This window comes from Nelusetta ayraudi, unplaced genomic scaffold (genome assembly GCF_046127955.1).
Source record: "Nelusetta ayraudi isolate G7.1 ecotype Tasmania unplaced genomic scaffold, CSIRO-AGI_Nayr_v1 ptg000016l, whole genome shotgun sequence".
Taxonomy (NCBI): domain Eukaryota; kingdom Metazoa; phylum Chordata; class Actinopteri; order Tetraodontiformes; family Monacanthidae; genus Nelusetta; species Nelusetta ayraudi.
In genome coordinates this window covers 6,600,684-6,622,469 of record NW_027466066.1, presented here as the reverse complement: position 1 = coordinate 6,622,469, position 21,786 = coordinate 6,600,684, and the positions used below count along the sequence as shown (strand labels likewise).

Sequence of the window (21,786 nt, the reverse complement as noted above, 5' to 3'; positions counted from 1 at the left end):
AAAATCAACCTCAATGAAAGACGTAAGTAATAAAAGTGTTGAACGTTTGCTACAATGTTATTGTCAATGTCTGTTTTGCGTTTCATATTGGTGTTTTACGAGCGCTCCAGTGAGGCGACTATTTTGTATTTTTCCACACCAATAAACTAGCGCTGCAGCGTGTATACTTAATCACTTCACCATTTCCACCGAAAGTTACCAAGAGCTGCTTTAATTCATGACAAGGTAATTCTAAGTCTAATTTGTTGGACACCCGATGCAGGCGTGGCTGAAAAGCTATTAGCTTTGTGGCTGTGGCTTGATTGCTTGTCTTTTTGAAGAGCAGAAGAAAGGAGCTGAGTGCACTCACCAGTGCCATCTGATCCTTTCACATCTGCTATTGATGTGCTTGTCAAGTCACACAGTCTCATAATCGCTCGCAAAAAGTATGACACATCTTCGCCGGTTTCGATTCAGAGAGAAAACTTTACGTTTGATTGTATCTATTCTATGCATAGTGTTGCTTTTTTTTCTCCATTTCCTTTAGAAACTCTGAATGAATTGAGCACATTTCTGCTCTTTTCCCCTGAGTTCACTGAGTTTGATGGGAGGTGTTGTATGATCTAATTATCTTGGAGCTGGGTGACCTCAGATGGGTCAGGCGCTTTGATTCCCTCAACTGGATGCAGTCGGTGTTGCCATAGAAACTCTAACCACCCCTAACCATTTTTTAAATAAAACATAGGGAAGCTGATGACATCTACAAGGAAAAGGGGCTGGCCTGTGCATTTAACATAATATGAAAATAATTACAGCCATAATGCATGAGAGTCATGTTGACTGACAACTGTTGGTCTGTATTTTTGTTCCATTTTCATTGATTATATCCTTGTGAGCAATTCAACTTGACAGGAGCTGTCGTGGTAAAGACACTGCTCCAAGTAGCACCCGAGACAACCAGAGGAGAGGCCAATGGTGTCTGACCAAGAGGGAAACAATTGAGACCGGAAATGAAATATTGAAGAAGGATGGGACTGAGTCACAGGGCCAATTCATGAGAGGCATGAGGATCATTTGTATCTTTATTAAATGCATTATGTTGTGCAACAATATCTCAAAAAAGAAAAAGCTAATAAAATGCCCTGACCTAGCCTCTCTTGAAAACAAAAATAAACAACATGAAGAAATCTTCCCATCGTTCCTTGTCCTCTGTGCTCTCAGGGGATCCAGTTGTACAAATCACATTTTGCTACAATCTTTGTCACATCTACTTTATATTTTCCATCGTAGAGTTTCCAATTCATATTAACACCTGTTGGCGTCACATTCATTGACTCTGAAAAAGAAAAAAATGCTAATTTTTAGCCCAGCAAAGCTGCTTAAACGGAAACTCACTTCCATTGAGATGTGTTTAGGACTTAGAATAATACATTAGTATTGCACAATGTCCAGTTTCTCATCTTCATCTTTGAAATTTAGACAAATACCAGCTTTATTTGATATTGATAACTGAGATTTATCACTGATGGCCGGGCCAACAGGACAATAACTCTGGTCTGATCTGGTTTTCTGTAATCCATGCTCGTCCCCTTCTACCTCATCTGCACTTTGTCTGCACTGACCTCCCCACCTTGTATCCCAGACCCAGCCGCTCCTCCTTGCACACCCGCACCAGATGTGCTCCCAATAAACAGCTCAGTTCTTCCAAACCTGTATTAGTAAAATGTGAAATTTCTTTGCCACTCTGTGGCTAACTTTGATAATTTAACCAGACCAGTGTCATTTATTTTGGGCAACAATGTTTTTCTGACAGTCAAGTCATCCAAACTGTCATGGTACAACATAGTGTTTTGAAACACAAGGGAGGCTCGTAAGCTCCCTTCCCCTAATGTCTTTCAACAAAGGAAGAAAAAAAATACTCCTGCACGATTAAATAAAAATGATAAATGATAACTTTTTCTCAATATAAACCCAAGAGATGAACTTGACTGCGAAGGCAATTAAAAAAAGGAAATCATTATTTTCATTTTGGCAAGAGACACCCACTTCATAACAACTGATACAATGACAATGAATCAACTGACTTGCATGCAGTCATGACTGAACAGAGAACATTTTAGCAACCATTAGAATGATTTTCTATCCAACATTTCCCGACAGTCACGTTGGCTTGTCACAGTGTGCATCCACCAGCGCAGGGGTTAAAATTGCCAGGTATTCGCCTCAAGCCACGTGGAAACGTCAAGGGTGGTTCCCTTTCAGTGGAGTGAGACTCCATCTGACCTGCCATATTGTCAAGGAAACACTAAATGGTTTGTACGCAGAATAAGAGCTGAAAATAGCAGTTCAAGTATAATAGTATGGTTGTTGACACTGTGAGCACGATAAAGTTCTTATATATTGTGCAGCTCCTGTGAGAATTCTAACATAATATCTATTTACATCGAAAACAAGCATAATCACCTGCTTTTGCTTGATCGATGCTTGATTGACACTTTCACTTTGAACAAGGATAAGATCTTTCTTTAAAAAAAAAAAGGCCAAAGTAGATCAGTTTGCTTACATCACATTTATTTAATACTGACATTATATACACGTAAGTAAAAATGCACAAAAGAAGATATAAAATACTCATATGTACAGCATCAAATGTTAAACGGTGCACAAATGAATGCATCTGGTGTCACCCAGCTGTGTGGCAGATAGCAAAGGCGGACAGTGTGGCTGCCACAAGAGGGACATGCAGTTTGTCCCTGGTTCGCAGGGAGAGGTAGTTATTCCCTTTAGGTTTTCATAAAGGCAGAAGGGAAATCGCTCACTACCTACTTGGGTTTTTTTGTGACACTGAGTAAGTAGAAAGTATCTCAGTAATAACCAGGAACAACTAAGCATACGCATCTCAATGCATATAGTTACTTTTTTGAGCTTTATCATCCTCATAAACTCATGTTAATAATTATAATGCCCATCTCTCTGTCGATCTGTGTTAAGGACTAAACCGAGTTTTAAAAGAAAGTCACGCTTGCAAAATAAGAAAGAAAGAGGCCACCGTCACTGCTGATATGTATGTACTTGCAGGCGTATCACATTCATCCTTTGTGAGTAGATTAAGTCAAAAAGAAAATTCCCTGTACATGAACATGAAAAAACAAAAAAAATGCTCTATGAGAAATGCTACTCTGATATTTCCTTGGTCTGATATGGAAAAATGGGAGTCACTTTTGTATTTTAATCCCCTTTTTACTTAATTGTAATATAGAGCCATCTGTAGTGCAAATCAGGTGCGTTTTACACTGAAAATGCGCTGAACTGAGCGACTAACAGTGCGCGAGTAGAGGCGGGTCGCCTGCGTGTTGAAGTAACAGGTGGACGCAGGCCTGCAATTGGCAAAGTGGGCTGTTGGGCAGCGTTATACACAGGGGGAGGTGGGCCGGGAGCGGGCAAGGGGGCAGAGGAAGGAGGCGGGCTGTCCACACCAACTCCTGATGCATAGACACATTTATTTCAGCAACAAGTGCCATGAACCTACAAACAACAGCGATCGGCAGTTGTTCCTCAACTGAAGAAACAAGTGTTCAGGTCACACTCTGTCATTTTTCTAACTCATCGCACCTTCCTTCCGTCCGTCTCTTGTTTGACCGCGCAAAAATCCAGACTATGGACACAAATGAGTAGGGTGTACACAGCACACTGCCACAGATGCAAAGCAGAGCGCGGCTGCATTCATTCTCATTTCTTGTGCAGAAAAACACAAAAGAAAGAGACAGGACTGACACAGGCTAGTTTTTTTTTAGTGTGTGAGAAAAAGAAAACAGTCTGTTGTCTTTGGCATACGGAGTCAGTCAGAGTCCACGTCCGGCCGCATGGGGTTAAACGGACGTACGCAGTTCCAGGACTCCGGCATGTTGTGGAAATGCACATGTAGGTGGTACGTGAAGGACTGCATGTGGTGGTGGATGAGAGGAGAAGAACAAGAGGTGAGGGAGTTGAAAGGGATGGAGGAGGGGTGGGGGTGGGGGGAATGCGACAGAGCCTTTTTCCATGAGAGCTTGCTCAAGGCACCGGGGTGGGGGTCGGGGGGTTTGGGGGGCGCAGGGGAGCAGGGTAAAGTCTCCTCGTGCGCTGCCCTTAGATAATCCCGGTCCGTGGTCGTCACGAAGACGTGGCTTGGGCGTGAATGAATGGCAACGAGGCAGGGAGAGCCGACAGCGTGGGTGGAGAAATGACAGAGCCACAAACCCTTTCTGATGCGAGGATGAAGCTACAAGAATCGTTCATCGCCTGCTGCCTAACGGGAGAAAGTCCTGTGTGTGTGTGTGTGTGTGTGTGTGTGTGTGTGTGTGTGTGTGTGTGTGTGTGTGTGTGTGTGAAAATCCTGGCGCAGACCCCCTTACAAATTGTTGTCTCCAGGTTCATCATTCCGTGTGGACGCCAACAAGATCCCCCGTCTGCTCTCTGGTTCCTCTCTCCCAATAGCGTAAACCGCCCCCCCCCCCCGGCAGTCCCCTCTTCCACCCCGACACATTGCTGCGGTGTCACAGGATGAGTGAATGACGCCGGCCGCTGACGCTGGTGCGCTGCTCTTTCAGCCGGGTGTCGGGTTGCCCGCTCTGGCCCACTTCTGGCCCCCTCGGAGGGTCACCTGTCCCCCCGCAGGAGGAATGCTGCCACTGACGTGTCCAGTGACGCCAGCGCCCACTCGGGCAGCGGCTCCTCATAGCGCGTGAGGAATCTTTTGCGAGCCTCCCCCCCCCGCCCGCCGCCTCCTGCCGCGGCTTCCGCCTCAGGAGTGTGAGAGGGAGAGGTGCCCATGTGTTGTCTGCGTGCAAATACGCACGCAGCGGCGCGACCCCGTGTTTTTTTGTGCATCTCCCCGCGAGGTTGTTTTGTCACCGGACACCTGCCGTCCGGTGGTGAAAAAAACGTCAATGTGAAAATGGTCCAGGCTTGACAGACTAAACAGATCCTCGGTGTCCCGTCCAGCCGCCCTACAGCTTTGGCCCAGGTTTCCTCCAGGGTGAGCCGAGCCGACTGCCGTAAAGAACAGAGGGGGACGAGGAGGAGGTGAAGGAGAAGAAGAAGAGGAAGAAGAAGAAGAAGAAGAAGAAGAAGAAGAAGAAGAAGAAGAAGAAGAAGAAGTTCCAGCAAGCCCTGCTTCGGCTCCTCACACGGGACACTGCTCCGAGTTGGACGAGCCTCCCTCTTTCTTTTTCTTCCTCTTCTTCTTGCGGACAGTCCAGCAGGCCGTGGCCAGCAGCAGCAGCACCAGTCCCGTCACCAGCAGCACCACCGACACCACTTTGGTCTGCGGCAGGTCGTTGTAGCTGTAGGTCACGCCCGTCCCAGCGACGCCTATCACCAGAGAGATGATCCCGAAGGGGAAGATGCAGCGGTACCAGGACTTCTCCATGCCCCCGGTGGCCTGCGACAGACGCTCCAGGGAGGAGAGAACCTCGGGCACTTTGGCCCCGCCGGCCTCCAGGGACTGTGCTTCCTGCCCCGAGCCGGTCTGGGACGAGGTTTGGCACGCCAGGTGTCCCGTGGTGCAGCCCATCCTGACGTCCCGCGGCCTCTTGGATCCTGTTTCGTCTGCACGATCAGAGAGAAAACAAAAGAAGGGCACGAAAGAGTGACGGAGATGAGAGAGATGACCGGAGCTGGACCGTACTGGCTTCCGAAAAAAGGCTTTTCCGAGTCAGCGCTGAGATCCACTCACTCTTTCCCCCTTCCTCTCCCTCTGCCTGTGCGGCTGCGCCTCAGCGCACTGCCTGCTGGCACCGCGGCAGCACATCGTACACTCTGGCCGAGCGTGGCGGCGTGACATATATAAGAGAGCGTCAGAGGAGGGGAGGAGCGAGGGGAGAGGAACGGGGATGTCCGAACGCTCTCACTGGTCTCCCTGGGTGTGACATCAAACCCAGGAGCAATGAGGAGCGGGCCTGGCGACGCGCAGGGAGGGGGAGGGGAGAGGAGTCGTCTGCTCCCTGGTTCCTTCGACCCATCACAACCTCACAAACTGCAGCCGTTTTCTTTTTTTAGTGTTTTGCCACAGCACAAAGGACCAGATAGGAGCCTGGTGTTCGCTGGAATTCCAGAGGGGGGGAAGAGGGGAATTCCCTGAATGCTTCTTCCTTTACAAATTTAAAGAAAAAGGGTGGAGGGGATGATCTCAACCTGCAAAATTAAAAAAAAAAATCACTTCCGCACAGCAATTTTGTTCTGATCCCCGGGCAAGCGCAAAACCCAGCGACCACCCACGCTGTTCTTTTCTTCTTTTTTTTTTTTTTTTTTTTCCATCTATGAGCTTTTCACGACGGCACCCAGTGACACTGATTTGTAGGAGGACATTAAATGCAAGGTGCTCCCATAGCGAGAGCGTAACTAGCCTGATGAGCGTGCCCACACGTGATAGAAAACATGCTGGCAGGATAGGAAACCAGGCGGCAGCCCCCACACACCAGCCTGCCGCCCACACACACAGTGCAGCAGTGCTTTCTGAATGAAAGGCAACCACGTAGTAGTTAATCCCCCAGGGTTTGAGTCCACCATTTATAAAAAGAGAGAAAGAGAGAGTGAGAGAGAGAGAGAGAGAAGGAGGGAGGAAAAAAATCAATCTCTAGCCTGAACTTGCTGGTTCTCACTCCTCTGCATTAGAATTATAAGGGGAAGGATACATCTGTATCTCAAGCTGAGTGTCTCCATTTCAGTGTCTCTCCAGGAATTACAGCAGTGACTGTTTTGTCTGCCTCCCTGCAGGTTTTTTGAAAAATAATCCTAACCTGTCATGCCAGATGTAACCATTCAAGGATCCGTTCTTCCTAAATGCACAAACCCGTCTGCGAAAGAGCCCTCAGGAACACTCAGAATGCAATTGTGCATTCAAAGAGACCAGTTAGAGTGGTCATTAGCTGCGTCACAACACCCAGTGGCCAGCTGCTGCGCCAAACAGTTTTTAGGGAAACTCGGTCAGAAGAGAAGCAGAGTCATTTTGTCCATCCAGAAAAGATTGCAATGCCTGCAATGGAATCCTCACCATGTTTTAAGAGCAGTGGAAAAGCTCTTTATTGGAGGTCGGCCAGGTGGAAGAGCCAGATTTCAGATTAAAAATCTGAGCGATCCCGCTGCTTTGTTGCACATTGGCTTTCAGTTTAAGGGTACCGTTTTTTATTGACGAATACAAAAAAATAACAGGGCAAAATGTTGTGCATGAGAGCTTTTTCACATCAAAACAAATCTCACTGCAATTGTATAAGGTACTGTCCTTGACATGTCCAGTCTCTATAGTGCACTAATGTGCTTCAGCAATAACCATTAAAATTTAATAAGGGTTTAAAAAACACATGTTGTTAAAAATATGATGTTTTACATCATTACTAGATTAAAGGATTCCAAAGTCCCCCGAGGCACAAATGATTGGATTTAGAGACAGCTAATATTCTGAGGTAAAAGCCAGACATGCATCGGCCTCATCAGGACAAATGCATTTTATTTCAAACACCGTCCTCTATGCCTTCGCGGGACAGAATGTCAACTTAACGGAGGAAGCTGGTGAGAAAATCAAATGATACACCCTAATGCAACCTGATCGATGAGCTCAGCGACTTAATGATTTCTGCTGTGGCCCATCGGGTGATGGAGCCGCAGATGGGCAAAGGAGGAGAAAAAGAGAGGGGGCAGCGAGGAATGTGTTTGCGAGGGCGAAGCGAGAGAAAGGAGCTGTTCAATAGCGGTGGGCATTTGAAGGACAGAAGTGGATTCTTGGTCGTGCCGCTTGGTTTCTGTGGATCTTTCCCGGGAGCCCTCCAGCTTTAAACGAGTTGAAAAAGAAAAGGAGTGAGGGGAAATGTGAACAGGCCGAAAGGAACGTAACTCGGCGGCCTTTCTGTTTGCGACTTGTGGGAAAGACAACGAGTCCCACTTCCATGGAAAGTCAAAGTCAGCCCAGATCTTCCATTATGTGACAAAAAGAGGCGTGGGAAAAAGTGGGGGCCGAGGCGTGAGACTGGGTCAACCTGGGCGGGGACCCCGGGGCCGCGGCGATGGGAGAGGAAGAGCTCTGCTGCGCTGACAGCCAGAACCAGGCGGTGGCTGATGCATGCAGGTCACAGGAAGGCTGAGTTGCGTAGGCGCCCCTCCCTCTGGGACCCGCGCGTTGCGCTGATGTGATCTCTGAGATGCATCCGTGCCTCCTGTCCCCTCGCATGCGCACACATCCCACACGCCCATCCAAGAGTACGTGGGCCAAGCTGCCGTCACATGCTGTTAAGTCCCAGAATAGGGGGAACTAGAGCACAACATAGACTCTCCCCCTTCTCCCAGCTCTCAAGGAAGACCATGCACGTCACATTCCACAAGATGGATTTTATTCACGACAACAGTGCTAGCATAAACATCAGGGAGGGTGTGTCCAAAATATGAAAAAAATGGCGCATTTGACGATCTTACCTACTAGAGGAAAATAACGAAATAAATGACAACAAAACTAACCTCCTTAGCTGGAAACAGCAGAAAAGGGTTTCGATAAAAATGGCTTCCCTCCCCTACAGGCTAGTGGACTGTTTAAAAGAAGAACTCAAGACATTACCAGTAGAAGGAATAAACTTAAGGTGAAGCACTGTGACACTGCTGTGAGGAGAAGAACAAAGAGAAAGACGAGCTGTGGTCCTCCTCCTTAAATAGTGGCACCAGCCAATCACTCCAACAGCGCCAGGAACAAGCGAAGAAGAGGCACACATGGTCGCCTGCGCCACATAGTGCCCCAGAAGACACGTTGCAAACATGAAAAACAGAACTGATAATGAATATATACACAGACATAACACATGTAAACGACTTGGCTGCGGTCCACCAGCGTCGAGGAGCGCTGGAGGCGCGGGAGCAGACGGGACCCTGCAAAGCGTCAGGCCGGCGAGTTGTTTGCACCACTCTCCTGTAAACAGAGAAGAAATCAAGGACGACGTTTTCGTCCCTTTTACAATCGTCTGATCCATCCCAGAGAGAAAGAAGGAAGAGGGCGGGGGGCCTCAAAGGACACCATCTTTGGAATTCAGCTGGCTCTTAGGTGGTGTGTGTCAGTGTGTGTGTGTGTGTGTGTTTGCACGGGCTGGTGCAGTAGGGCGCCAACACCCACGTCCCACAGTGTGTGAACTCAAGGCCAACTGTCGCACAGTCTGGCATAGCCCAACACGTGTGTGTGTGTGTGTGTGTGTGTGTGTGTGTGTGTCAGCCTCTCTCGGTCACCTCCCGCATCTCACATGCGCCATTGCATCGGGTGCAGTGTGGCCGCAAGTCGCAGTGGGTCACACTTTGGGCCTTCCATACGTGGCACTCAGCCGCTAGATTCAAACACACGGCATGGAGAAAGAAACGTGGGGAGTGTTTTGGTAAGTTCTAGCGTTCAAGAGACTTGCTGCAGATCGACCTTATTGCCAAACATGCCAGACGGTGGAAGGGACGGGAACACATGGAGAGTGAAGTCATAGCGTCCCCGCTGCTTTGAGTGAAGGATTAAAATGAAATGAAGCTCCTCTATTCTCTCCGGACTCTCATGTAAATCCTCAGGCCACATGGTGGGCAATTATGCGGCACATATATGCCATATTTTATACAAACCAATGATTGCACACGCTTGACAGAAGCATAATCTTGTTTTCATCTAGCATCCCCTTATGCAGAACTGAAAACCAATCGATTGCTTAGGTCGCGATGGGGCAAAGTTCATTTGAATTCACCAGCCATACTTTGCACACATTATCTTTGGGTCACCACTGTGAATTGAGTGACACCTGCTGGCAAAAAGTGCACTGCATGAGCTATATTAATAGTTTATCTTTTTTTTTTGAATTGCAATTTGCAAAGGAGCACTTTTACAATTAATGCATCAATCGGAATTCCAGTTTAACAAGAAAAAAAAGTTAGAGGATGAAACCAAGTTTGTACGTTTAAAACAGTTGTGACTGGACTAGACCAACTTAAAGTGTCCAATATTGTATATTGAAGGCAAGGTAGAGGTCGGCTAGGTTGAAAGGATGTGGTGATGTATTTATTTAGGGAACGCTGGATAAAAAAGACCAGTTGAAAAGGCAATCATCACGATGATCATTTCAAATTGAATGAAACAGAGGCGAAATTCACACACAGGTAAAAGTCAGTGATGAAGGCACAACCTTCATGATTGTCAGTAAGAAATGTTGCAGAAAATAAACACGTTTCTCACACCTTGAATCACAGATGAGTGAAAAGAAAACTACTTTGTTTTTTATTGAACCAGCTTAATCTATTGCAATACAATTTTTTTTTTCTTCTCTCATAAAGTTTCTGTGCCCAAATATTGTGGTGTTCAACCTCAGTGGCCCCAAAATGGAGGCACCCAGAGTCCTGCTGAAGATCATAAGGTTTCTGTGAGGTGTTTTTTGCCTGCCGGTGTTAGGCCTCGGAGTCCAGGACTATGGCAGGGTACCGCTGCCCTCCTTCACCCAGCAGTGAGTAAACGTCTCTCAGCACGCTCATGTCAGGACACCCACGTCCAGCAACAATCGACGAAAGCTGGGGCGACAGAATGTTTGACAGAGCCTGTAACACAAAACGGGACCGTGTCAGAATATTTATTAGCCGGCAGAACAAAAAAAAAAAAAAAGAGAGAGAGAAAAGACTGGTGAGGCATCTCAGAAGGCACTCCCACCTGCTCGAGGAAAATGTCCTGCTGCAGCAGAACCACCTTAATCCTCAGCGTCTCCATCTCCCTGATCTCCGCCTCCGTTGTGTAAGTGACGGTCGGGGGCAGGCGTGCAATCCTTCCATCTCCCCACGAGCCACCTTGCCCGGTGGGGCAAAGGCAGCCTCCTTCTGGCCTCCATCGATCCCATGCATCCCACTCTTGATGGAAAATGCGGCTATTTTTAGAGTGTGAGCGCAAACGGTCGGCGTATCCACCCCCTCCGCTTTAAATAGCTGAACCCTCGCTTTCCCGACGTCACGGCAGAGAGCTTAGCAGAAGCGCCCGCGTCACACAGAGGGTCCCAGAAAAGTCTCTTCTCCATCTAGTGTTGTAGTACTCGAGACTGGTCTCGGTCTCGAGGCTCTCGGTCTCGTCTCGGACTCGGAGGCCTTTTTACTCAGTCTTGTATCAGTCTCAGACTGGACAGACTCGGGAATGTTGATCAAGACCGGTCAAGACTCAGCCAACGCTGTAATGACACGATAACAACGGAAAATAATCCAGCTGCAGCCGTTTGTGGCACCCAGAGTGACACACCCCCTTATTCCTAGTTCTTTTATTTTTTTAATCTTACGAAGCAAAACTGTTTTTTGAAAATGGTTCAAAATAGTTGGCAAAGCAGCAAAATGTTAAAGAAAATGATTTTGTTCCTTGTTTCAATCTCGATATTCTCATGTCTTGATAATGTCTTGGTCTTGGTTGGTGCGGTCTTGACGACAACAACCTCCATCGACCGCGTGAGACGAACGCGGTGGCAGCGACAGGTAGCACGTGGTGCCCCAGCAGCCGGCGTGAGGCAACGACAGGAAACTTTGCTCTGAGGTGGGTTTTAGCGGCGCGCCAGCACTCGACCAGAGCTATAAGTAGGAAATATAAACAAACGCCCATCCCCGAAGGTGACACGGTCATCCGAGCGCCGCGAATGGAAAGTCTCAAGGCCACTCGGCTTTATTCTAATTGTGTCGTTGGACGCAATGGGAATTCTCCGACGTTACACAGTGAGGGATCTCTGTGAGGGCTTCGCACACCACCGTGTGTGATAATTCATGCGCGGTTACGCGGTCAGAGTCGAAGACACGTTCATGATTTCTTCGACAGAGCGCAATGACGAATGATTGTACTAATGCAGTTAACCAGGTTATTACTGTGTTTGCACAGCCAGAATTTTAGATGATTTGTTTTTTAATTATGGAAATGCATGATTGGGGAACTGTTTCCTACCCTGTTTAACTTGGCTGACAACCTTCTGAAGCTCTGCTGCTTTCACCTGCAACTTTTCGTGCAACTTGCACCCTGAAAGGAAATAAATAGAAAAGGAACACTCTTAGAGAAAGTAATGAAGTTGCTTAACCAAAAAAAAACTAATTTTCTTTAGCTGATTAATTTTCAGCCTGGATTTCAGCAAAGGAGCCTTGCGTGGTTCATCAACTGGCCTCAAACGGCCTAAACTGAGAAACACTTCTGTTTACAACCTCCAGTAAAAAGGCTCCATCTTAGGCTTACTGCTCAAACCGATGCTTCATTAGTCCTTGGAAATGTTTGGAAGGAGATTTGAAACGGGGTTGTAGGAATGTGCCTGGGGATGTTGATACTATGCTAGTAAAGACACTGCTGTCCTTTATGATGTCACAGCAGGCTGATTTGCAAAAGCAGTTTAACAGACAGAGGGAGAAATTATTTTTTAGTTTTGTTTGTCACTATGGGTGAGGTTACTGGCAACAGAGGTTACTTGCACAAAAGTCTGGATAGCTCTTGGAAAGATTCCTGCTGACACAATTCCTCCCACACCTCCCAAAATTTTCCTTTTTTTTTTTTTTTTTTTTTAATCTTTAAAAGTTCTCCTCAACGCACTCATCATTCTTTCAATCGAGGCTTTTACCCAGCTCTGCAGCAGCTTCCGTGGTCTGTTTGTCCAGAAGTTCCTCTGTCTGGTAGCTCTGAGCGAGGTCACACCCCTGGTGAGTCAGTCTGTTCAGCAGATCCCTGGTCTGCTCCGGGCTACCATGCGGCCAGTCCATAGGGAACTAGCGGGTTCGAACAGATGTAACAGGTCAAGTGCAATGTGATAAGTTTCAGATTTCTCAGAGAAATTCAAATAACTGAAACTAGTCAGGAGCCAGGAAGCAGTGACACCAACTTAACTTCACATGTAATGGGAAAAACCTGTGGGACTTTTTCCATCACATTTGACAAGCTTCACCAGTGAAAGGAAGTTTACCGTGGCTCTCATCCTGTCCATGAAGTGGCTCCTCCCTGGCACAGGTTCCCCTGGAAGAGCAGCCACTTTATCCCACAACCTGGATTAAAGAAAGACACTTAGAGGCCACACAGAGTAGACAGAGTTGTGACGTCTAGTTTAAGAATTACCTGTTTGTTTTCCTTCTCAACGATTTCCACTGTGCCACCTGATCAGAGTCGGCCCTGCCTCTGCACAAATCAACCAGACACCCGTTAGTCTTACGTTCAACACAAACACACCCAGTTTCTTGAGGTGAGTTATGTACGGAAGAGGATTAGGGCCACAAGAAGAGAAAAAAAATTAAGATAGAAAAATGTTTTTCCAAGTTTCCAATTTGAGAAAAAAGTTTGAAATTTCAAGATTAAAATTGGAATTTCAAGAATAGACTTGATTTAAAAAAGAAAATGTTGAGAATAAAGTCAAAAGGCTCTGGGTTAATCCCAGAGACAATTTATGTCAACTTTATTCACAAAATTTCAACTTAAAACTCGAAATGAAAACTTAAATTAAATCCCCTTCATGTAATATTTTTTTCTCTTCTTGTGGCACTCTTTCATATTTGTGAGTTGCCGACTCGGTCACCTGCGAGGCAGCCATTCTGTCTTAAGCACACCTTGACTGAGTGTCATTTTTGTCACCACTTTCTATCATCATGCTGCTTGTGAGGCTCTTCCCATTGGAGCAGTTGCCAGAGGCGTGGGGTTGTTGTGGGCCGTGGGAGCCGGGCCTTGCTGCATGGTGAAGTGAAGTCGTCACTGAAAAAAAAGAGAACATTAAAAATCATCAAGTATGCAGGCATATGAACATTAAGCTTTCTCTGTGTGCAAGTAAACATTTGATCCTCTGGGAGCCTGGATGCTGGTGTCCATGCAAACGCAGCCACTGACGCACCAGTTTGTTTCTGCTCCTTCCTGTCAAGTCTCCCAGATTTGGAGGTCATTCTGTTGGTCTGTTTGCTTGAGGAGGCTGCAGATGTCTGCCTTCCCTCTTTGGATGGGACAGCTGAGGTGCGTGGGTCCTTTAGCGGTGCAGATTGCTTGTTTGTTTCCTTAGCCGGGTGCCCAGTGCCAGTTCGTACACAAAAGGCCTTTTCCAAGGCTCGCTCAAGCAGTTCTAGATCTTCTTTATCCCGTGGTGAAATTTCTGTTTTCGATGGCAGCAGCACACAAAAAACATTAGGCACAAAAGAACTGCATCTCTGTACATCCTCTGCAGCACAGGGCTAGTTAGCACAAGTATTTCAGAGTGCCGACGGAAAAATTACAAATGCTCCTGAATATTTAATGTTATTATTTGTATGAACAAGTCTTGCTGAAAAGCACTTATGTCTGGAAATCCAATTGAAAAACCAAATTGTCTTTAAATTAAATACTGCCACCTCTGTTCAATACAGGCATTTTCCCTACAGTGTTATTGGACAGCATATGATGGATTACCTGCAGCAGGAGCAGCACCAGCAGCCACAGCAGACTTGGAATCCACAGAGGCAGCCTTTGGTTGAGATCTCCTTTGAGAGAATGTGATTGTTATTATTATTGTTAAAAGACCAAATTACATTATGGTAAATGTGTTGATGGCCTCTCCCAAGCTGGAGCAAATGTGTGTATTGTGATTAACAGAGGACTCAGAAGACACAAGTGAGGGCTACTGTTTTGTAACTTGCATCCACCAAACTCAAACTATAGCAGCTTTTCATAAAGTTTCACCTGGTCTGAGATCTGACAAAAAAAATGAAGTGCTCTACAGAAAATTGTGACATAGGTTACCATCGACTTTAGGGACTTTTGTGCTGCGTGGAAACAAAAGGCACTGCTGGGATTCGAACCCAGGATCTCCTGTTTACTAGACAGGCGCTTTAACCAACTAAGCCACAGCGCCGGGTGTCGACTACAAGCGGAAAGAGTCAATTTGAATGAACTCAGGGTGATGGCCCAACAATTTACACGACATATGTTTGACTCACATATATTATTACTTACATGATTTGTAGTATTTCTCTGTAGAGTTGAATATGGTCATTAATCCTGGCTTGTTCTGCTTTGCATGACTTTATTGCTTGGTCGACAATGCACAGCAGTGACATGGTTGGGTCCACGAGCGGAAAAAAAAGACGACAAACAAGCTGCTAAAGTACTAATTAAAAATCAAAAAGTGAACACAATTTTGGAGAAGAGGATAGGCCAGGTGCTAATGTCCGCTTCTTCAGTTCCCAGCGCTGATGTATAATCGTACCGTGATAACATTAGCCTTTCAAAAAAAAAAAAAAAACGGCTCCGCGGAATTGAACGTAGCGGATACGGAAGTCACATTTTTGCATTATTGTCGAACTAGACAGATGCGGTTCTTTCAAAAGATTCACGACATTCCTACGTTCTAATAGTGGGCACATACTTTACTTTTCCTTACTATATGGTGAAGTTATATGGAAAATATGTCAAAACTGTTTTTAGGTCGTTCAGTTAATTCTCTCCGCACCCTGGTTACCGTGGACGCAATTTGGCCTTGTCGCAACAAAACAGCTTTTGAGCAAAAACAGAAACCTGCACCATATTGAAAAATTATAGTTATATAAGTTTAAATGGCAGTGTCTTCTTTAAACCATTAAACAATTTGTCATATGTTAACACACAACCACAATTAAACATGAAATAATAGATTTATTTATTTATTTATTTTAAGTTTTCCCCCGTGGGGCTTCATTGAGCAAAACTAGGTTCCAGTAGAGGAAAAAAAAATACATACATATATATACATAAATATATATTTTATTTAATTTTAGCTGCGAAAAGTCTCCCGATCTTCCGGTTAAGAGGTGTACAGCCATACGGGGGCGCAGTTGAGCCTCCTGGATCACGAGGCTGCGTTACGTTTCACCGGTGTTATGCCGAACATCAGCTGCAAGAGACGATCATAGCCCGTTGAAGCGCGTACACGCAGTTGTTTAGTTTTACATAAATCACATTGTCATGTTTATACTTATTTCAAGGGCATATATATATATATATATATATATATATATATATATATATATATATATATATATATATATATATATATATATATATATATATATTTATTTATTTATTTTTTTTAATTGTATATATTTTTTTAATTGGATAACAGCTGCGGCAGCTGCGCAAACTGTGAGTGCCTAGCGCGCACTCCCGCGAACCGAAAACCAGTTTCCGGTGTCTTGCCGAATTCTGCATCTCACTTTGCGACAGGACACCAGGCTTCTCTCTGTGGTGGTAGGGTGAAGGTCTGTTATGTCAATAACCTAACTCTTCTGACCACACGATATCAGCAGGGCATGCGTATATATACTGTCACATCGTAGTTAAAAGTAAGGCTGCTTCGCAAATGTAAAAGTTTGTTTGTCCTCTTAGTCGCTAGCTAGGCTGTGTTAGCGAACTTAGCTTATGCCATTCAGCAAAGTTAGCAGTTGTCAGCGATACCTCTCGGGAGTTACGTGACAAATGTCAGGTCAGCGGAAATTGTTATTTTGTTAATCACTGTGACTTATATTAAAGCAGCAGCTCGAAGGCAGCTCAATTAACGTTGAATAAGTACACCTCCGGACGCCAGCTAGCAGCAGCCCACTAACCTTGTTATTGGTATTGTTTGGGATTTCTCATGAGCGTCCGTAGGCCAATGCTGTGCTTGTGCTGAGCAGTGCTTTGTTTGGGTATTGTTTATGTTGTTCCTGAATTGTTGGTTATTGATAGCAGGCCCTCAAAATGCTCATATAGCTCGGAATTTACTCCCTCCCACCGAAAGGTTTAAAGCTTCCAGTTTACATAATTTTCAGGGATTGATATTACACTCAAATGTACACTGTTTCTGTGTGTTTGTTATAGGTAGAGAGATCAACACTGTAATTTAATGTATACTTGTATCAGATACACGAGTTGAGAAATTAATTACTGCAATAACCTTGACAAAGGGCAGGCTGAGTTAGGAGCTTTGTTCCCGGGTTGACGCGTTTGGACAATATTCTGCGGCCTGGATCAAGTCTGTTTATTGAGTGATTGTGAAGTTAAATGTTGCTTGTGATTATATTTAAATTTGTGGCACCTGCTGTTGTGCAGATCTCTGGAACCGTAGCGAACTCTGTGAAGTGGCATTGTATTGCCTGTTGTTTCAATTGTATAAGCTGGGACACAACAATAGGAAAGATGAAGCAAGCTTTTCTAGACAATGTGCATGATTTTTTTTTTGAAAAAAACAAAACAAATCTGACTGCTCAATCTAAGTTGTGTACATTCAAGCCTAATTTTGGCTGACGTGTGTAACTAGTGAATATCTCATTTGATCTAATTTTATCTCCCCTAATTTTCTTTTGATGTCTTAAAAAAAGAGAGATTTGATCAACCGGCACACAACCGCAGCACTAATGGCAGAGAAGAGGGAGACACCAGGCAATGTGGCCAATGGCTCACAGCCTGTGTACGTGGAAAAAGAGGAAATGCTCCGGTGAGTGGTCAACAAAATGATAACTTGATTGGCAATTGATTAAAAATCCCTTTGCATGAATCATTGGCGCTCTGTTTTCCCCACTCAGGCCTGAGGACCTGTCTGAGATGCTGGCTGCGGGGACCAAGGAGGTGCATGAAAAGGCTGAGAACACCCAGTTTGTGAAGGATTTCTTAAGAGGACGCATCCGTAAAGAGCTCTTTAAGGCAAGCTAGGAGAAACTCTGGTGAAAAGTTTTACACTTTGATTTTAAAGTTTGCCACTTAGGAATAAGGAAGTTTAAGAAATATGAGAGACATGCATAAAATATGGGTAAATTAGGTTGGCTTTACATGATTCCAGATGTTTTTCATTTTACATGTCATTGTAGATCTATTAGGAAAATATGTAAAACGTTAAAAAGAAAAAAAAATGAACAAGAGTTCAATAACGTTCATCTGCCTGTTTTTCTAAGGGACATATTGGATTTTCCCTGGTACTACAAAATATAAATGATATTAGATGTGACTATGATGATGTAATTGGAAAAATAAATCACACAGCCAACAAATTGAAGGTGGGCCATTGTGTAAAATCTAAAGCAGACAGAGATTATTTTTTTTGTAACTTGTTATTCTTGCCTCTCCAGCTCGGTGCAGTGGCTCTGTACTACACCTACACGGCAATGGAAGAAGAAATTGAACGGAACAAAGACCACCCCCAGTTTGCCCCACTGTATTTTCCTGTCGAGTTGCACCGGCATGAGGCTCTGGCCCGCGACCTTGAATACTTTTATGGCCCAGATTGGGAAAGCCAGATCAGCTGTTCCCAGGCCACCCAGCACTATGCGGACCGCATTCATCAGGTAGGAAAGGAGGATCCGGCGCTCCTGGTGGCCCACGCCTACACCCGCTACATGGGGGACTTATCCGGGGGTCAGGTGCTGAAAAAGGTGGCACAGAGAGCCATGAAGCTGCCGCCTACCGGTGAAGGCTTGGAATTTTATCAGTTCGACGGCATCCACAGCGCCAAGGCTTTTAAGCAGCTCTACCGCAGCCGCATGAATGAGCTGGAGCTGGACGCGGAGGTGAAGAAGAGGCTGGTAGACGAGGCCGTCAGGGCCTTCCATTTCAACATGGAGGTAAGAGGCACGGGAGGAAGAGCGGAGGCTGGAATAGCGGAGAAAATAGGAAATGGAAGCTTTGTTGAGAAACGCAAGTGGGCGACATGTTGCGTAACATCACTGGCACATATTTAGAATGAGAGTAGGACAGGATTTTTGTCCTGGGATCACCCCAAGCTTTGATGCGGTTTGGCCAAAATGTACTTCCATTTTTCAATCATAAGTAGTAGTTTCAAATGGACAAATGTTTTAGGGAAAGACAACATATAACATTTTTGAACAGTGTGTGTGACATAACCTCACACTCCCCATGTCCATGCTGGCAGGTGTTTGACGAGTTGGAAGAGATCGGGAAGACCATCCAGGAGGATGTTCTAGACGCTGGCATGCCTGTCCACGGATCAATGGGCGGAGACATCAGCAAGTGTCCGTACTATGCTACTAAAATGGGTGCGCATTTCATACTTTTCTCTGAAAACATTCAGATGAATCAGTTTATACACATTTTGGCCACAGACAAAGACAAAAGTCCATCCTTCATTTCTTTTGATTTCTCCACTTTCAAGGAAGTGCGTGTGCTAAAACACACTGGTCTAGTCTCTCTTCCGAACATGTGTTCAAACCAGCAAAGCAGGATAATAAAACTACTACTGAAACGAATGTAGAGTTTTCTTGAGATGTAGCTTTTTCAACTAGTTATCCAAAGATAACTTTTAGAGTGAGTGCGTGTGAATTATTTGGAGAGCAAATCTGTGCTTAAACTTTTCGAAGACGTCTAAGTCTGCTCTTTGTTTTTCCAGCGGCATCGGGAGGAACAGCTTATGTCTGTCAGCTGGCGATGGCTGTCCTCAGACACCCAACAGGGCAGGTCCTGTTTGCCACGTGGTTTGCTGCTCTGGCTGGATTAGCCGCGTGGTACCTGATGTGATGGATCACATCAGATACCTTGCTGCTGCAAGGGGGTGGCGGTGCGGTGACTTGAAATAGTACATCAAACAATGGACCATGTTTCCGATATTTTGCTCAGCAATTTTCAAAGCAACTTTCATTTCATTTCATGTTTCGTGTTTGCCTTTTAAGGAGCAGATAGGCCATTAACTTTTCACCAATAGGAACATCAACGACATCGACTCCACCCATCCATCAACCACTGCCTCATGCCACAATCCCTCCTTTCATTTTTGTTTCCATCCATGCAACCATGATTCAAGCTGTTGATATTTACAAAGTAAGTCGTAGGACTTTCATTTATGCAACTAAAAATACTCTTAAAATCAAACTGCAAAAGGTCTTCGTGCGTCACCGGATTTGGAATTGGAATAAAACCAACAGTGACTTGTAGATAGGGAATTGAATCCATTGCTAAAACATACTTTGCACATGAATAGCTCAGTGGAATGTTTCCAGTGTTCTTCTAATGACGTTTTGACATTTTGGTTCGTACAAAAATTAACCTGCACTCAGGGTGGATTCGCTCTGTGTCCACTGAGAAAATGTTTCCTGGAATCTTAAATTCAGCGCTTCAACCATAGTCCTATACACACAATATGTTCCAGTCTAACCCATACAGTATGTACTGTAGGACATCGACACTTCAACAAGCCTATGTTAAATAAATATACTTAAAATATATATGGAATTAGCTAAATATGCCTGGTGTTAAACTCTACTCATGCATGTCAAGAAGTGCTGTTTTTAAGAAACGTTTATCTTGTATTTCTGCAAAAAGGATATATATATATATAAAAAAAAAGAAGACTTTTGATTTTAAATGAAGAGCTCAGCAAGGATGAAAGACTCAATGCTGATTCAGTTTAACCTGCCAGGAGGCCGTTGACTAGGACATAGGTGTCAGTGAAGGGCGGTGCAGCTGATTTGTGAGGAAGTCGTCTTGTTTCCGACTGTTCTGTGTCTCCAGAAAAGGCCATCCAAGTCTGAGCGCTGTGGTTCTCCAAGAACCATTAGCTCAGCATCGTCTTCGTGTCCATTTACTTTTGGATACAACATTATGTGTCATCACTAAAGCTGGGTTATCATTAATACTGTATGCTGTTTATACTGTATGTTGGAAAACCGCCGGCGTTGCAAAATTTGTTTTTCTGACTTGTGTACCGTATGCGGTACAACAGCGCTGCTGTTTGTGGGAACTGTTAAAAATTTCACCCAACCCCTTTTGTTTGTCCGTCTTTTCCCCTCCCTTCACTTAGTTTTGGCAGAGTACCAAAGGAAGACCATATTCCAGCCAGTGTTTGGTGACATTTGTATTTGCACAGCTTATGCACATACACACACACACACACACACACAGTATTGGTTTATTCAAGCAGCTCTCTGTATTTGAGTCTCAGGTACGTGCTGTTGTCAGATGCCAGTGGAGTGAACTGCACACGGAGGACTGATAAAAGAAACTGACCTATGGTGTCTCCCTTCCATTGCATAGTTCAGTGTCCTCGTGTGGTTTTTGTGTTTTTCGTGATGCAAGTCGTTTGAAGGGATCCTCACCTGGAATCTCAGGAGTTGCGTCTGGGCCCCGTTTGGCCGTTGATTAAACCTAAGACTGAATTGACATGGGATGCATGACCAGTTCATGTATTTTCTTTCTTTTTTTAAACTTGCTTGTAATTTAACCTATTTTCCCTTAATACTTGTAGTAAACTGGATAAAGCTTTACTAGTGACTAGCAGAACTCTCATTGTGTGAGAGCAGAATTTGTGTTTTTCTCCTTATTGAAATAAAAATAATTTTATCCTCCTGCTGAAGTAAGTGGGTTTCTTTAACAAGTGTCAACATGTCTGGATTTAAAGGCTTCATTTTAGGGATTCAAATGATCCATTAGTTTGTTGTTAGTTGATTGACCTTATCGATTGATTAACGATTAACCAGCGGCGAATTTTCCTGAGGACCTAAATGTCACAATGAAAAATGTGTAAGAAACACATTTAACCCTTCAATAATGTTTAGGGTCCAATGTGACCATTTATAATCCTTTAGGTGTTAACATCCCTACTTCATTATGTGCAAACTATACTTCATTACTGCACCAGTGTGTGTGTCTATACACTGCCAGGTGATCCTTCTGCTGTTTGCGACCCCCTAACTTTTCTCTCCTCTCCAATGCAGAAGGTATAGCAAAATGGCTTTTTTTGTTGAGAGGCTGCAAACAGAGGGCTAAATATGCCATTGACAGGACGTCTATTGAAGGTATGAGGCTGGTCCACTGGAAAATCTCTTGGCTAATATGATATAAATCTCAGGTGGTTAACATTTAAGAGGTAA

At 44.8% G+C, this 21,786-nt stretch overlaps 3 protein-coding genes and 1 non-coding gene across 7 annotated transcripts; 1 reads left to right on the top strand and 3 right to left on the bottom strand.

The window, feature by feature from the left end:
- Window positions 1–2,533: 2,533 nt before the first annotated feature.
- On the bottom strand, window positions 2,534–5,901 carry LOC142886962 (uncharacterized). Its single transcript, XM_076024257.1, has 2 exons — window positions 5,696–5,901; window positions 2,534–5,568 (listed from the first exon to the last, which is right to left on the bottom strand). The coding sequence occupies exon 2, from the start codon at window positions 5,531–5,533 to the stop codon at window positions 5,144–5,146; it is 390 nt and encodes a 129-aa protein (XP_075880372.1). The 5' UTR covers window positions 5,534–5,568; window positions 5,696–5,901; the 3' UTR covers window positions 2,534–5,143.
- Window positions 5,902–9,995: 4,094 nt separating this feature from the next.
- Window positions 9,996–15,435, bottom strand: tedc2 (tubulin epsilon and delta complex 2). Its single transcript, XM_076024252.1, has 10 exons — window positions 14,915–15,435; window positions 14,372–14,442; window positions 13,827–14,078; window positions 13,549–13,690; window positions 13,064–13,123; window positions 12,915–12,993; window positions 12,576–12,720; window positions 11,918–11,989; window positions 10,661–10,854; window positions 9,996–10,551 (listed from the first exon to the last, which is right to left on the bottom strand). The coding sequence occupies exons 1-10, from the start codon at window positions 15,016–15,018 to the stop codon at window positions 10,405–10,407; spliced, it is 1,266 nt and encodes a 421-aa protein (XP_075880367.1). The 5' UTR covers window positions 15,019–15,435; the 3' UTR covers window positions 9,996–10,404.
- trnat-agu (transfer RNA threonine (anticodon AGU)) lies at window positions 14,740–14,813 on the bottom strand. Its single transcript has one exon. It is a non-coding gene; the product is annotated as a tRNA-Thr (tRNA).
- A 650-nt stretch (window positions 15,436–16,085) lies between the features above and the next one.
- On the top strand, window positions 16,086–21,269 carry hmox2b (heme oxygenase 2b). 4 transcript variants are annotated; one of them, XM_076024254.1, is made up of 6 exons: window positions 16,086–16,194; window positions 17,293–17,408; window positions 17,497–17,614; window positions 18,037–18,528; window positions 18,837–18,960; window positions 19,311–21,269. In XM_076024254.1, the coding sequence occupies exons 2-6, from the start codon at window positions 17,329–17,331 to the stop codon at window positions 19,436–19,438; spliced, it is 942 nt and encodes a 313-aa protein (XP_075880369.1). In that variant the 5' UTR covers window positions 16,086–16,194; window positions 17,293–17,328; the 3' UTR covers window positions 19,439–21,269. The 4 variants fall into 4 exon arrangements, with proteins under 4 accessions (XP_075880369.1, XP_075880368.1, XP_075880370.1 ...); XM_076024253.1 differs by having other exon boundaries at window positions 16,141–16,278; XM_076024255.1 differs by having other exon boundaries at window positions 16,151–16,183.
- The last annotated feature ends 517 nt before the right edge of the window (window positions 21,270–21,786 follow it).

Excerpts from the sequence above, each read along its gene's own strand:
- LOC142886962 (XM_076024257.1), bottom strand. The coding sequence starts at position 5,533 with ATGGGCTGCACCACGGGACACCTGGCGTGCCAAACCTCGTCCCAGACC.
- tedc2 (XM_076024252.1), bottom strand. The coding sequence starts at position 15,018 with ATGTCACTGCTGTGCATTGTCGACCAAGCAATAAAGTCATGCAAAGCA. Across the intron at positions 13,691-13,826 it reads GAAGGAGCAGAAACAAACTG|TGACGACTTCACTTCACCAT; the intron begins GTGCGTCAGTGG and ends CTTTTTTTTCAG. Across the intron at positions 12,721-12,914 it reads TGGACAGGATGAGAGCCACG|TTCCCTATGGACTGGCCGCA; the intron begins GTAAACTTCCTT and ends CGAACCCGCTAG.
- hmox2b (XM_076024254.1), top strand. The coding sequence starts at position 17,329 with ATGGCAGAGAAGAGGGAGACACCAGGCAATGTGGCCAATGGCTCACAG. Across the intron at positions 17,409-17,496 it reads GAAAAAGAGGAAATGCTCCG|GCCTGAGGACCTGTCTGAGA; the intron begins GTGAGTGGTCAA and ends TTCCCCACTCAG. Across the intron at positions 18,961-19,310 it reads GTACTATGCTACTAAAATGG|CGGCATCGGGAGGAACAGCT; the intron begins GTGCGCATTTCA and ends TTGTTTTTCCAG.